Source organism: Otolemur garnettii, unplaced genomic scaffold (genome assembly GCF_000181295.1).
Source record: "Otolemur garnettii isolate 467f Iridium unplaced genomic scaffold, OtoGar3 scaffold00116, whole genome shotgun sequence".
NCBI classification, from domain to species: Eukaryota; Metazoa; Chordata; class Mammalia; order Primates; family Galagidae; genus Otolemur; species Otolemur garnettii.
In genome coordinates this window covers 60,507-76,939 of record NW_003852511.1, presented here as the reverse complement: position 1 = coordinate 76,939, position 16,433 = coordinate 60,507, and the positions used below count along the sequence as shown (strand labels likewise).

Genomic DNA, 16,433 nt, shown 5'->3' with positions numbered 1-16,433 from the left:
CAGTAAATTGAAAAGTCAAAATAAAAACAAGCTCAATGATTTATACTTGGAATTTGCATGCTTTGCCCAAAGTGGACTACCCTCAAGGCTATGGTCCAGTCTCTGGCCAACTGTGCCTTTGTCTAAGCCTGATGGCTCCGAGAGGCGGGGCTGCCAGGCCGTGCTGACACAGGTTGAAGTAATGCACCTCCCTTGCTAGCAGGTCACTTCTAGCTCCTGAGCTTTTCCCTCATGCCTTCTGTCACGTTTGAGATTTTCTACCTTTAAAAAAATAACCCTTAGTTGCAAAAAAAATATGTTCTAATGAATACTGCCTTTCAAACTAAAATTGGAAACCACAACCTCATTCCAATTTTGCTGGCACTGGTCCAAACATCTTGTGCGTGAGTTCCTCATTGGTCAATGCCTTCAGAGCATCTTAAAGACAGATAACAAAGTCAGCCATTTATACAGTTACTGATTTTTTAGGATTGGAGCTGAATTTTTTGGCAATTAAAAAAAGTCAAGGGCGGCACCTGTGGCTCAAAGCAGTAGGGCGCCAGCCCCATATGCTGGAGGTGGTAGGTGCAAACTCAGCCCCAGCCAAAAACTGCAAAAAAAAAAAAAAAAAGTCAAAATTGTTAACCTCATTGAAGACTTTTCTTTTTAATGTGCCACAAACCAAACTTTGATAAGTTACCATCACTTTAAGCAAGGGCAATAACATAAATATGATTTTGAGGGAGAAAACTTCACTTGAACACAGGTAAGATGATCTGAGTTAAAATCCCCTGTTGTGTTAGTTAATGGCACAGCCACATGTGCTACAAAAGCTTGTTTTATTTATATAACTTCTTATGAAATAGATTTCATTCACATGGTTGACTGAAAATCAAAACTGGTTCTCCACAGAACTGATAAATGACTAGATTCTTGGTTCTTTCATGGTATTATGACATTAAACCATAAAAAATATTAAAGGGCGATTTAATATAAATTACTAGCACTTACAAAACAGTAAAATTGTGAAAAATTATATTACAACCCAATGCACCAAATCCTGTGAACAGGAAGTTGAAGTGATGTTGCTGGAGACTAAAAGGCTTTTTGGCCAGTTCACTTCAGATCCACGATGCACCCAGCCCAACATGTTCAGCCCAGTGAAACGGACACTTGGGTGTGACTTTTTCTCCAAAACAAAAAAGCAGCTGTGAACCATAAAGTAAGAGTCATCTAGTGTACAAGTCTCCCATGGTCCCAGCTGCAGCACAGCTGACTTGGCTGTCCCCATTCCTCTTTGTATTTGATAGAGTACTTCATTTAGCCACTCTGGAAGAATTTATTTTCTTTATATCAAATGGGCTCAGAATCAACGTCCCGTTTCTGAATTTTCCAACCTGTCCGGTTGGTCCACTTGACAAAATGCTGGGAGCTGATTTCTTCTTTTTGGGTTTCCTGCAGTTAAGTCAGGGAAAGCACTATAAATAGTTAAGCTCACAAGTATGCATTTCAGCACCACCACCAACCAGGCCGCCAAGCCTGGCCTGCAACCTCCAAGTCCCCACCCGTAGAAACACCCTCCCCCAAACCCCTACCCCACTGCACTGGCCTTCTGGGCTATGCCCACTGCCTTCCCGCCTCAGCACCTTTGCACTGGTTCCTTCTGTGTACACGCTGTGCTCCAGATCTTCCCAGGCTGTCCCTTCCTCTTTTGTCAGTTTTCAACTCAGATGTCACCTCTTTGGAGTGACTTCCCCTCACTCTTCATGACTTTTTTTCACAGCGCTCCATGTCACAACACTTGCTAACACCTGACACCACCTTAGCTATCAGCTTGTATGTCTGAGGTGCTTCCCTTCCTGCAATGCCAGCCTCTCTAGGGCAGAGATGCCCACTGTGTGCCCATGGCTGCACACCAGCACCTGAGGCGCCATGTGCCTGGCACACTTTGGGCACTCAGTAGACAGGCACCTGGCTGCTTTATGGTATGCACAGGGACAGGAGAAGCCCAGGGAGAAGGGCTACAATGGTCAATTCCGAGAGAAAAAGGCACTTGAATGAAAGCTAAGAAAATAAGGGTAAAGCAACAAAATCCGTGTTCCATTATTCAAAATCATGGTACCCTACAGTATGTGGAACGTTAAAGGACAAGCAGTGTGGATCAAGACTCTGCTGTCATGTCAGCAAATGCCCTTAGGAGTGAATAGAGTCTTCTGTTGAAAATACAATCATAGCTTCTCCACTAGAGTTACTAGTGGAGTCTGGTTTTTGAAAATGGGAGACTGGAGGGGTTCCTAATTTATTCTGAGGCAACTGTTTGATCTTAGGCAATTTACTAGGTCCTAGCTCCCTCTTAGGTCCCTATGGGCCTTAGTAATATAAATGAGAGACCGTGAAGTATCTAACAGGCTGTAAACACTATATATATTCACAGTATGATTCTCAGAACTAATCGAGAGACTCACGAGAGCATTCAACCTTAGTACCCGAGAGTATCACTCACCAGTCTTCCTGTCCTTTCCTCTTCTTTTTCTTGAAAATATCTATTTCGTGAGCCTGATTTCAGAATTTAAGGTAACATATGTATCAGTACTGGATAATGGAGGTTCAAAGAAAGGCAAGAGGTTTGTGACCAAAAGTCCCTGAGATAACATCTATTTTTAGTATTTTTTTAAGTGGGCACACTAAATGTAACAGTCTCAAAGATTTACCCTAAAACCCTTTCAAGAATGTGAAAGTTTATGTCATTCTGGGTGGAAGTCAAATCTTCTACCTTAAGAGGCAGAGTGTGATACCTATTCTCCCACTTTTTTTTTTTTTTAATAAGAATCAGATTCCCACTTTATCGCCCTTGGTAGAGTGCTGTAGTGTCACAGCTGACAGCAACTTCCAACTCCTGGGCTTAGGCGATTCTCTTGCCTCAGCCTCCTAAGTAGCTGGACTACAGGTGCCTGCCACAACGCCCGGCTATTTTTTGTTGCAGTTTGGCTGGGGCCAGGTTTGAACCCACTACCCTTGGTATATGGGGCTGATACCCTACTCATTGAGCCACAGGTGCCGCCCTCCCCCATGGATTTTAATAGAACTCTGTATTCTATACAACCCCAAAGTATAGGAAGTTTAAGTCTAGGAAAAGGTGAAAGTAGCTTACATTATCAGAGCAAGGGATGTGATAGTTTGCATATTTGACCCTCCTAACCTCCTGTTGAAAAGTGCTCTCCAATTGGAGGTGGGCCCTCCTGGGAGGAAGGTGGGTCATGGGGGGGGAGGGTCCCTCAGGAAGGGCTTGGTCTTAGCACCTTCCTCTCAGTGACGAGTTCTCACTTTACTGGTTTCCTCTTGGTTCTCTTAAGAGTTGGGAACTAAAACCAAGCCTGGCACTGCCCCACTCTTGCCTCCTGCTCTCACCACGCGATCTCTACACATGGGCATTCCTTTGCTTTCCGCCTGGAGTGGAAACAGTTGAGGCTCTCACCAGGCCAGGCAGATGCTGCTGCTATGCCTCTTGTGCAGCCTGCAGAACTGTAAGCAAACAAACAAAACTCTCCTCTTTATGAATGACCCAGCCTGGGATATGCCTTTACAGTGACACGAAGTAAACTCTGCACATGCCGGATTACTTGACGGATACTTCGAAATGGCTGACTCAAGGAAGTGCTTAGCATGTGACCCTTCAACTCTGGTGTCCCCATTGCCTCCCAAGCCTGGAGCACACCACTGTGCAAACTGCATCTACCTTCTCGTTCAGCTCTTTTATGGAGTAAAGAAGAGAAGGTTACACCTACCATTCTCTTTTCCTCTTCCTTTGCTGCCTTTTTTTCTTTGATTTGCTCCTGCAAAACCTTGTAATTGACGTAACTACTTTTGGGAGGCTGCAATGGAAGAACAAGGACGTGTACCATCATTTATTACTCTGCGCAAATGTCCCAGTGCCCCCCTGCCCTGCTTTGCCCTCGACTCTCCTCCTCTCTGCATCCTGTCTGGTGACAGAAGACAGGAGTCACACCTCACCTTAGCTCCCAGCATTATGGCACGTTCCTGTTCCAGGACTCTTTCCTTTCCTTTTCCATAACCCGTGATCCCAAACCGGTGTACTTCTAAACGAGCCTGTGGCATAAAACAGAATCAGACCCAGGTGTGTTTCAGTAATGCCACAGAAGAAATGTATCCCAGGAGTCCTGCATTAGCTGCGCTGCGTGCCGTAACAGCAGAGTCGGGATGACACTGCTGCAGTGTGGAGGGAGGAAGGTGCTCTGCAGGGCTCGCCTATCATGCCACCATGCCTCACAACTCTCTCCTCCTATGTTTAATGTGGACAGCTAAGACAAAAAATGATCTCCACACAAATCTGTGACAGAGCTATGACCCATGCAGAGTTCTACAGGACTACAGGTGCTTTCTAAAACAAGCATTATCCAGAAAGGCAATGATTGCAACAGAAAAATACCTCTCCAAACACACCTACTCCCACTGAGAAAGCATTTACCAGGGCAGCGTCAATGCTCACTCTTAGCAGTTATGAATTACCCAGTTATGAATTACTTGCTCTTCATTTTTAAAACCTTATTACAACTACAGAACTCACATATTCCTGATTTTCTTACATGCCACTGTATCACTGGTATTTTGGTCACAAAATCATCACATAGTATGATTTGCTTAAGCATTTCCCCAATGATTAAACATGTAAAATGTTCATTTTTTTGTATTATACACACAATTGTTAATTTATAATAAATTTTAAGAGCGTATAATGTTAGTATAATGTTAATTATAAGTAATTTAACAATTTCAAATACATACCTTTTCTAGGTTAAATTCTTGTACATACATATCTTTCTTAGAAATGCTAGCTTTAGTCTGCAAAAAAAAAAATTCTTATTAAGATCATCTGTTACTATATTATTATAACATCTATCACCAACAGAGCAGATATGTTTTTAGAAGCCTTAAAAGTGACAATCTCACATCCATTAGATTGGCTACTACCAAAACCCCAGAAAATAACAAGTCTTCACAGGGATATGGAGAAATCAGGACCCTTGTCTTCTACTGGTGGGGATGTAAAATGGTATAGCCAATGTGGAAAATACAATATTTTTCAATTAAAAATAGGATTACCATAAAGCCAGGGTCTTAAAAAGATAGTTGTACACCTATGTTCAAAGTAGCATTGTTCACAATAAGCAACAATGTCAAAATGCTTACTGACAGATGAATGGATTAAATAAATGTGGTCTATCTACTCAATGGAATATTAGCCTTAAGAGGAAGGAAATTCTTGGATGGTGCCTGTGGCTCAGTGGGTATGGCACCGGCCCCATATATCGAGGGTGGTGGGTTTGAACCTGGTCCTGGCCAAACTGCAACAAAAAAATAGCTGGGTGTTCTGGCAGACGCCTGTAGTCCCAGCTACTTGGGAGGCTGAGGCAAGAGAATCGCCTAAGCCCAGGAGTTGGAGCTGTGACACCACAGCACTCTACCAAGGACAATAAAGTGAGACTGTCTCTAAAAAAAGAGAAGAGGAAGGAAATTCTGACACAGGCTGTAACATGGATGAACCTTGAGGACATTATGTTGAGTGAAATAAGCCAGTCACAGGGCAAATATTCTATGATTTCACCTACACAAAGGACCCCGAGTAGGCAAAATCATACAGACAGAAAGCAGAGTGGTTGCCAGCAGCTGGGAGAGGAGGGAATGGGAGTAAGTGTTTAATGGGCACCGAGTTCCAGTTGATGAAGATGGAAAGTTCTGAGACGGATGGTGATAACAGCTGCACAACATTAGCAATATATTCAGTATGACTGAACAGTACACTTTAAAATGGTTAAGATGGTAAATGTGTTATTTTACCACACTAAAAAGAAAAAGAAAAGTGCTTAAAGACTGGCCCAGACAGCTAAATACCAAATAGCAACATAAACATGGTGTTCAAGATACTAATTCACAGATAACAGAAGAAAAATGGAAACGGTATTTGTTAAGGTCTCAAAGCTTAAGAGAGGAATGATGAGAAACTAAGAAAAGAGAAAAGCTGGTGAGATAGCAATGTCTCCAGTACATGTACCACACACAGAAAATTGTTTGGTGGGAGGTTTAGAAAACAACTGAGCAGGGATTGCAGAGGATAAAACTGTTATACTTAAACAATTCTCTTGTTTGTTCTTGCTCACCCATCTATTAGAATAATGACTAATAAAACTCTCTGAAGATAGACAATTCTTTTAGAAACATGAAATTTCTAGCAATGGTGGATATTTGATTTATAATTCCAAATAGAAAATAATGATCCTACAAATGCCTTCAAATGTTTGACTCTTTATATCAAAGTATTCCCTGGGTATGGTTACCAGCTCACAGACTGACAAGAAGCTTGAGATTTGAAGGAAACTATACTGTCAAAGACAGTCTACATCTGGCTACCAGCAGCAGTCACCTCTCCAGCCCACCCCCAGCTGCCTTGGCAGGCTGTGGCCATACAAACCGTGCAGCCTCTAGAAAAGGCACTTTCTTCCCTGGAGGACAAAGGTGCAGGGCCTGGTTAGCCCCAAGTTTCCAGCAGCTGCTCCCAGAGTAGTCTGTGTGTGAAGAGGCAGCAGCACCCTGCCAATACCATGAAGAAATGCCCGTCACAAGGGAGCCCACCATGTGACTATATCGTCCACAGGGGAGTCCACCTGGCTGCTCCTCTTCCACACAAGAGCTGCATTTCAGCTTAACCAGGTTTTCTCCCACCACTGCGGTCACTAAACACCTTCATAGATAGCTACTGCCTCCCTGTGAAATAATGATGCTTCAGATGATGAGCACCATCATCTGATGAGCTTGCGCCATCATCTGATGAGCTTAGGTCGCAGGGGGATTGTTCTAATGAGATGGGGGAAAGTACAGTTAAGTGCACGGCTAATCAAAGCTCTGTCACTATCTTCTCTACTGACTGTGCCATCAGAGGTGTTCCAGACACTGCTGCAGCGCTGTATGTCAACTGTTACATGAGATATTGAGTGATTCCCATGGCCTGGCTGAGAACAGGTGACAGTCAGGGCCCAAATATAGGGCACTTTCCACCTTACTGTTCAAGCTTCCTGGCTTTTATTAAGCTGATGATTTTCTCTAACCCCACACTTTCCCACCTGGCTGACAGGATCGAATGCCTTCCTCAAGGCGGTGAGTCCAACATGGAGGCGGCAGGCAGGCCCTTCAGCTACCCCAAGTCTTGTTTCCTGTTCTATCACTGGGAAGCAGTCTATGTTCACTCTGAAGTCAGGCTATCTTTTCCACTGGCATGCACATCTAATCTGTCTAGTGTGATAAACAGTAATATACCTGTAAACAAGGATTAAATCTTAAACACTTAAATATAAATTTTACATACCAAAAAAAAAAAAAACAACCCAACCACTGTATATTGTTCACAGATCTCCAAAATCCCATGAGATTTTTAATGCCTTTCTGAACACTTAAATAATTCCTTTCTTCTCTTCCTTTTCACCCACTCCCCTAGAGTATTGGCTCACCAAGCTCTCTTGGGTGGAACATTCGCGGCCATGGCAGATTTCCACCAGTACTGGATTTAGTTACAATGTTCCTGGCTGCCAGTTACTAGGAAGTATAACTTAAAGAAGACCTAAGTGCTATAATAACATTCTTGGCCACCTGGGTGGTAGCTACTGGGAGGGTAAAACCCTGGGGGAGAACAGGAGAGTGGGGCAATGTCTAGCCTCTCACAGTCCCTGCTGTCCCCGACAGTAGCACCTCAGGCCACAGTCATCTTGGCTGTGGGGACATCAGGGCCCAAGGGACAGCCTGACCAGAGGCAGGGGTGGCCCAGACATGGCTACATTGGCGTCTTCATCCCTCTGCTAACATTTCACCGGAAGCATCTTAAGTTTTGCAGCTGTTGATGTGTATCAGAGAAAGGGGCTGAAGTTTTTATAAAGCAAATGTAAACATTTTTTTGAAAAAATATTCTTGGCTCATTATTCCATAGACACTGGGTCTCCATTTGCACAGCCCCACAGCTGACTTCCTAATACACCCCCAATTCAGAAGTGACCTCTGTCTTCTTTGCCTGAATTTTCTGCAGCAGGAAGAATTACTGCTTCCTGGGAACACTGGGTCCTCCCCACTTCCAGGCACACAGGAGACTCCAGCTTCTCTGCCTACTTGATGTTAGGCATGCTGTGTGGCTTCTCTACAGAGAACATGAGAGGGTGACGCCTGTGGCTCAAAAGGGTAGGGTGCCAGGAAGAGATGGTGGAGATGGCGGGTTCAATCCCAGCCCCGGCCAAAAAAAAAAGAGAACATGAGCGAGGGCATGTGTGCCTCCTTCACCGGGAAGCCTCAAGAGTCATTCACCAACACCCGCCTTTACTAAAGCAAGTAGGCCCTCGGGGTGGAGGCACCCATCATCCTGGGTCTGCTAATAAGGTTGGGTGGGGCAGGAGACCTGTCCCTGACAATCCTGATGGATTCGTGATGTGGGAAAAATTAACTTTTGTCTTTTAATCCACTGGGATGTGGGGATTATCTGTTATCAAACTATAGCCTACCTAGCTCAACTAATCTAGGCTTACTGTCCCACACCATCCTCATGTTTGGAGACTTTGAGGACTTGTACATTAGGCAGGGAAGAAGGAAGAAAAACTATGAAAAGAAAGAGCAGTTCGAGGCTTGGCACCTGTGGCTCAAGTGGCTAAGGCGCCAGCCATGTACACCCAAGATGGCGGGTTCGAATCCAGCCGGGGCCCACCAAACAACACTGACAGCTGCAACCGAAAAAATAGCCGGGTGTTATGGCAGGCGCCTGTGGTCCCAGCTACTTGGGAGGCTGAGGAAAGAGACTTGCTTGAGCCCAGGAGTTGGAGGTTGCTGTGAGCTGTGATGCCAGGGCACTCTACCCAGGGGAATAGCTTGAGGCTCTGTCTCAAAAAAAAAAAAAAAGAAAGAGCAGTTTGGGAGAAGTGTGAGTGGTGAGGGATGCAGGCAGCAGTCCACTAGACTCAATGTGTCCAGAGGCTGAATGAACAGTTTCTCCTGCATGGCTTGGGTTTTTAAAAAATAATCTATTAGTTACTGAGCCCGATCTATCTCCAATCAGAGTGAGAGTAGCTGAGTAAATGAACATTCTCTTTTAAAAATGCAGGCAGTTTTAAGAGTATTAAGTTTTTGGTCACACTTTAGCAAGCATAAATTAATTTCAACTATTACTAGATTCCTTCCCTCCTTATACCTACCTGACATTGGACCTACTCAAGAGCAGGATGCATGACAGGGTTAAAGGGTAACACTGGAGCACGGAGGACTTCAGAGCAGAGCGTGCTGGATTGAGCTAGGCATTGCAGAGACCAGTGGGTGTTGGGCAGCAGGAATCCGGGGTGTGATGGGGGTACTAACTTGGGAAAGTGTCTTTAAGTCTAGTGAGCGTGCTGGGTCAGCGTGCTTGCATCACTCAAGGGCACACAGACTGATCTAGCTTACACTTTACTTCTCCAGTATAGTGGTTAAGTACACTGCTCAAGTAAAATATACCTGGGGTTTGAATGTGCTGCACCATCCTTTATCTAGTCGCCCTAGGGGGGAGTTCCAGCTTCAAAATTCCCAAGGCTTTATCACATTTATTTATTTTTTGATACAGAGTCTCACTCTGCTGCCCAAGGCTAGAATACCGTCGCATCATCAGAGCTCACAGCCAACCTCAAACTCCCGGGCTCAAGCGATCTTCCTGAGTTAGCCTCCTTAGTTGGGACTACAGGTGCTGACCACAATGCCCCCATAGTTTTTCCACTTTTAGTAAGATGATGCTTCGCTCTTGCTCGGACTGGTCTCTCACTCCTGAGCTCAAGCAATCCACTCGCCTTGGCCTCTCAGAGGGTGACAATTACAGGCGTGAGCCACTGCATCCCACACTTTATCATAATTTAAAAAGACACCACTGTGAAGATAATGAATATCAAATACTACTTCCAGAGCAGGCAGCAGCCCATAATCAAACATGCTCACGTTTTTATATTAATATCTATGAATATTCATACCACATAAGATGAATTAAAAAAATATTTAAAAAGCCTCATCTGGGTTTTTTGCCAAATAAATTTGCACCAATCTTAGATGAAAAACAATCAATCAGGCTCGGCGCCTATAGCTCAACAGGCTAAGGCGCCAGCCACGTACACCTAAGGTGGCGGGTTCGAATCCCCAGCCCGAACCCGCCAAACAACAATGACGGCTGCAATCAAAAAATGGCCGGGCGTTGTGGCGGGCGCCTGTGGTCCCAGCTACTTGGGAGGCTGAGGCAGGAGACTCGCTTGAGCCCAGGAGTTGGAGGTTGCTGTGAGCTGTAATGCCATGGCACTCTTCCCAGGGGGACAGCTTGAAGCTCTGTCTCAAAAAAAAAAAAAAAACAATCAATCAAGTTGTGCTTTCCAAAGATCTGGGTGTTCTGGAGCTGCAGATCCAGGACTGCGGGGCCGACGTTTAACTGCAGGCCAATAACATAACTTCCCCAGACAGCAGGCTCCTCTGTGAAACAAAGACAGGTCCTAGGAATTGTAGGGTTAAGTGAGATGATGAACGAGTTAATAAATGGCAATAATCACTCTCAGCACACGGCGAACACAAAAGCAATTTGCTACATGTACTTCAGCCCTGGTCACAAGATGCAAGGGTCCCTTCTGACCCACAGCAAGTTGTCTGTTATTTCTACTTCGTCTTTCTTACCCATTTTTTTTTTTATCTAGGCCACACAGGAAGCTAAGTTTCCTGAAGCAGGCACAGTGAATGACTTTTGTTAAAATGGCCTAATGCTGAGGGGAGGAGAAATGGTGTTGGCACAGAGCTCTAAGAGCCCAGCAAGCAATACCTGACATTTTCAAGGCTTAAGAGCTTAAGAAATTTCTTCCTCAGGCAGCCTTGCACCTGAGGAAGGTGGCTGAAGAGGAGGTTCACCCAAATCGCCCAGGCCACCCCATTTTGAATCCAGACTACTGCAACAAACCCCTAACTCAGCCCCTCATGCTTCCTGCCATTGCCCCCTATACCCCACTCACAGACGGCAGCCAGAGCGATCTTCTGAAGATATACATCAGAATAACTCATGACTCTCCTAAAATCTTTGGTGGCTTCACACCTACTTAAAGCTGAAATCCTCAGGCCCTACTGTTGCCTACAAGCCCTGGCAAGGCGGGCCTCAACCTGTCTCTTAGACCACAGCTCTCACCGTCTTCCCCTTTGTCCTGCTTCCTCTGGCTCCTTGAACACATCAGGCCTTTCCACACCTGGGGTGCTTGCAGGCACCCCCCCCCCAATTGCTCTTCTCTGCCCCTTTCACTGGCTTCGTTTAATGTAGCCTCAGCTGAACGTTACTCCCTGACCACTCCACCTAGAGTAGGTTCTGTGTGCTACTTCAGGACTCTGCCTGTTTCCTTCAGTGTTTACAATTCTTTTTTATTATATTGTTAACTTATCAGGGGTTCTGCCTGACTGCACCTGATTGTCTAGTCTGCTCCACGAAGGCAAAGGACTATTACCACGTTCATCACTGCAAAGCTGGCAAATAGTAGGCAACCCACTGATTTGCATAATAAATGAAAGAAATAAGTGATCTCTTACCCATAATTTCCTGTCAAATTACTTCTACAGTCACTGCATTAAAAACAGGCCATGATCAGGAAGTTCACTTGCAGGTTAAACATTTGGAATGGGTAGAAAGTTACATAAATGGTGGCCAAATTCCCAAATAAGCCCATGGAAACCTGTTTCAATGCATAATGCAGCTTCATCATAGAACTGCCAGCCCAAGTCGAAGTTCTCAAAAAAGGTCCTTTTCTGGGTTCAGGCAGGGCAGCTGGATTGTTGCCCAACTTACCACCACCTCCCCCTTTCCCATATATTCTCTAAAAATGACCTGCTGATTCAATGATTGATCAATGGAAGCTATCATTATTTTATGATATGCTCTAATTCCACACAGCTTGAACTGTCCTACAATGGCTTAGCAGCTTTGAGAGAACAAAGACACAACTCTACTTCCCCATGTTACACAGTCTCTCGGCACAGCATGATGTATCTTTGTTAGTCCTGAATGAATGACTACCTTGTGATCTGGCAGACCCTGCACCCAGGAGATGACATACTAACTAGTGTTACATTCATGTGTATTTATTCATACTGTGATATCAACATTCTAAAGTCTTTTTATGGATGTATGTGTTTTTAATATGTCTACATTTTGTCTCCTTAACCCAACACACTCACATTTTCAAAGAATGTCTTTTTTTGTGTGTGTGAGAGAGTCTTACTCTGTTGCTCTGGGTAGAGTGCCATGGCATTATAGCTCGAAGCAACCTCAAGTTCCTTGGTTCTAGTGATAACCCTGCTTCAGCCTCCCAAGTAGCTGGGACTACAGGCGCCCACTACAATGCCTGGCTAAGTTTTCTATTTTTAGTAGAGCTGGGATCTCACTCTTGCTCAGGCTGGTCTGGAATTCCTAAGCTTAAGCAATCTTCCTGCCTTGGCCTCCCAGAGAGCCACCACACCCAGCCTCTTTTTTTTTTATTAAGAGGAAAGGGCCGAGCACCAAGGACAACTGAAAATTTTCATCAAGGTCAAGAAGTTCAAAATGTAGAAAGAGCTGAGGCTCCTGAGAAAAGCCAACTACTATGAAAAAGGGCTCACCTGGAGCAGGAAGAAAAAGATAACTGGACCATCTGGGCAGATTCTATTATGAAGTTACAGGGAACGCATACTCATTCAGTACCAACTCTGTCCTTTCTATTACAAAAACATGTTTTTTGCCAAAAACAAACAAACAAACAAAACCATTCTGGCAGTTCTGTGATGAAAGCAAACACAAGTGACTCTAAGAGGAAACCAAAGTCTGAGACATTTGAAGAAACAAGGGAAGGTACCTAGGGGCTCTGTATTAGTTAATTCTCCAAGTACAGAATTTCACTGCAAAGCAGTGCTTTCCAACCTTTTTCACATCATGGCACACATGGAAATACTACTTCTTGTAGAGTACACTGGCGTCACAGAACACAGCCAGCGTTGGGCCGGTGACCACTCTGAGGGCTGAGAGAGTTCATTTCTAGATCCAGCCGGACAGTTCCCAGAGCCCCAATATTTGGAACCTAAGAGTTGGGAAGCTGACCTAGAAGCCTAAAATCGTGGTAGATATGATTACAGAATGTTCTAATCTTTGAGGAAAAGATGCTGGTGAGATTGACATGAAATGCTACCTGAATTCTAGAAAATAAGATTACACAGATGACTTTTAAAGCCACTAAAGATGTGGCAAGCAGTGTACATAAACAGGCATTCATTGGTCACAAAGAACAACTCAAGCCAAATTATCTCTGCAGTGTGTAGAACTGTGGCCTTGGAAAAGATATGGGCCACACCCTAATCCCCAGAGCCTATGACCATGATCTTAGGTGCAAAAGGTCTTTTTTCAAGTATAATTAAGGATGTCAAGATGAGATCATCCTGGATTTAGGTGTGCCCTAAAGCTAACCACAGGTATCCTGATCAGAGAAAGGCAAAAGGAGATATAAGACTTAGACACGCAGTTATGAAAGTCACGTCATGTTAGGGTCTCTGTCCCACACAGTTGGTTGGACGGATCCGCAGCTACTTTGTAGTAGTTTTAGGCTGGACTCTGCCTGTGGCAAACGCCCAACCTAGGCAGACCTGGGCTAGGAGTTTGTTTCCCAGAGAGTGTGGAGGTGTAGCAGTCTTGATTCTAAGCACAGGTTGAAAATTATAGGCACAAGTCATTGAAGCTGGGATGCTCTGGCGCCCAGCTGGGATGCTCTGATATCTGACTTATATCAACTACCACCCTACAGTTAAAATAGGAAAGTGCCTCTAATAAGGTCAAATATTTTACTAACTTGAAGCAACCTCATGTCTACATACTGCCCCAAGAGTCAGAGTAGGACAATGACAGTGGTGACATGGCAGTATAGCAGGTGCTTCATGTTCACCTTTTCATCTAGTGCTCACAACTGTGGTAGAGTCTATCCTCCCATTTCATAGATGAAACGGGTTAGGAAGTGACTCAGGTTCCAGCAGACAGGAACAGCTCTGAACAAAGAGCATCAAGTGTGTAACTTTTTGGAAACATGTCTTCTGGAAAGTCACTTATCTCTTGAGATTTGGTGTCCTGATGTAAAGTAAAAAATGCTTGAACAGATCTGGCCACTTTGGGAGAAAGAACCACAACAGCGCTGTTAAGAATATAAGCTCTTCATAGTGTTTAACTACAATGAACCCAGAGAAGGTTCTCAAAATCTGGCACAAAAAGAAATATCTGCAGTGTATATTACGGTTTTAGCCATATGTATGATAGTGAGGTATAAAAAGGAATTTAATATGAAAGGGAAAATTTTCATATAGGAGGAAACATAATAGTCTAGCAAGATGCACAGAGCCCACACATGCTAGATCAAGGTCATACCCACTAACCAGTCTGCATGTCTAGCAATTGAGATCTTCATATTAGCTTGTATGTCAGATAAAAATACTAACTCATTTTCCAGAACCCTTAAATAAAGATATGTAAGATGGAAAAAAAAAAAAAAAGAAAGTCATGTTAAGACAGATGCAGAGATTGTAGGTATGCAGCCATAATCAAAGACACTTAGAGCCACCTTCTAGGCAAAAACAAGGATTCTCCAAGAGCCCTCAGAGGGAGCATGGCCTTTTCAACACACTCATTTTGGACTTTTGGCTTTCAGAATTTTAAGTGAGCAAGTTTGTGGTAATATGCCACAGAAGTCTTCAAAACTAATCCTCATTTCTTTTTTTGATATATAAAGTTTTATAGAGCATGAAGAATGCTACAGAAAGGGGATATCTGGATTTTAGCAATGAATTTGACAAAGACTTTAAGTTATCCTTGTGGAAAAAAAACAAACCTAGTGTGAAAAAGCAACCACATCTTCCCTGTGAACTGAATTTTGAGTGAGATTTACAAGTTCAGTCTGAAAGAGATTACCACTCAGTAAAATCAAACTGCTTTTCCACCAGCATTTAAGTTCCCTAAGAGCAAGAATTTCTGTGTATTTTGGTCTCTGCTATATTCTAGTACCTTGCACAGTGGTTGGCACATGGTAGGAATGCCAGAAATAGTTCCTGAAAGGGTTAACTTAGCAGGCCTGAGTTTATCAAACCCTGAAAATTCCCAAGTCTTATTTTCATGATTGGCCATAGGATGATTCCTACAAACAAAGCATTTAGAATATTCTGTCTGATCAAAGTGTTTTTGTATACCTGAGGCCCTGAGCCACTACTATATCAAGTGTACACAAACAGTGCAACACCATAATGATGGGAAATGAAATACCTGCTTTTCTCTGGAGGCCTAGAGCAGGGGTCCTCAAACTTTTTAAATAGGGAGCCAGTTCACTGTCCCTCAGACCGCTGGAGGGCTGGACTGCAGGCCCCGGGATGAGTCGGCTGCTAAGCAGGACAGGCAGTGGTGGCAAAAACACCCAGCGGGCCGGATAAATGTCCTAGGCAGGCTGCATGTGGCCCACAGGTCATAGTTTGAGGACACCTGGCCTAGAGGATGGATAGTTAAGGCTGGTCTCTATGCCTACATTACTCATAGAAACTGTATGCTGAGTCCTGAGTCCTGTGAGTCCTTTTAGCAAATCCTGGGGCCTGAGGGTGCTTTGGGGGCTCTCTGGCCACAGTCTATAAAGATAGCTAACACTGTGATACTAGGAGTTTCATCATATACCAATAAGCTAATCAACTTCTTACCTTTATGCTCTCTTCTTGATCTGGCTTCAGTTTTCCTTTTTTTTTGCTGCTGTGAAATTCTACCACTTCTATTTGTTCCCTGTTATTCTTCAGGGAAGAGGAAGATACTGTAGTAGCAGGGACTTCTGGCCCATTTAGGAGACCTGTGGGGGTGCCAGCAGGTACACAGTGCAGCTCTTCTCTGAGTCCTTGGAAGAAGCTGGAGGCACTCTTCCTCTGGCCTCTTAGGAGAAAACCAGGTGAGGGCGCTGGCTCTGTGGCCAAGGGCATTGATGGCCCCACACCTATCTTCTTATTTCTGTTCTTTCTGATCCTCTTCTGTTCTGTTTCACCTTTAGTCTCTCCTTTTTGTTCAAATAGGAAATGAAAATACATATTTTGGCATTAGCTATCACCAACAGCAAATCACATGAATGTACTTGTGCATATCTCACAGATAAGCACCCAGAATATACACAAGGAAATAAACTATTTTTCTCAAAATCAGGAGTATTTGCATAATTAATCCGAAATGCAGTCATCTTTTCCTAGGTAATTATATTCATGTCTTTGTCCCTTAGTAGCACAATAACTTTAGTCTGCATCACTGTCTCTATTCAAAGTACTATCCCAGGCTCGGCGCCTATAGCTCAACCGGCTAAGGCGCCAGCCACGTACACCTAAGGTGGCAGGTTCGAATCCCC

The 16,433-nt window shown here is 44.0% G+C and overlaps 1 protein-coding gene across 1 annotated transcript in view; it reads right to left on the bottom strand.

Moving 5' to 3' along the window:
* Nucleotides 1–803: 803 nt before the first annotated feature.
* Nucleotides 804–16,433, bottom strand: part of CUNH1orf131 (chromosome unknown C1orf131 homolog) — an 18,208-nt gene continuing 2,578 nt past the window's right edge. The window contains exons 3-8 of the mRNA XM_012809907.2: nucleotides 15,751–16,094; nucleotides 4,783–4,839; nucleotides 3,991–4,086; nucleotides 3,765–3,851; nucleotides 2,483–2,535; nucleotides 804–1,434 (exon numbers count right to left, since the gene is read on the bottom strand). Of these exons, the coding sequence (XP_012665361.2) occupies nucleotides 1,296–1,434; nucleotides 2,483–2,535; nucleotides 3,765–3,851; nucleotides 3,991–4,086; nucleotides 4,783–4,839; nucleotides 15,751–16,094 (776 nt within the window). The 3' untranslated portion in view covers nucleotides 804–1,295. The remainder of the gene's footprint in view (nucleotides 1,435–2,482; nucleotides 2,536–3,764; nucleotides 3,852–3,990; nucleotides 4,087–4,782; nucleotides 4,840–15,750; nucleotides 16,095–16,433) is intronic.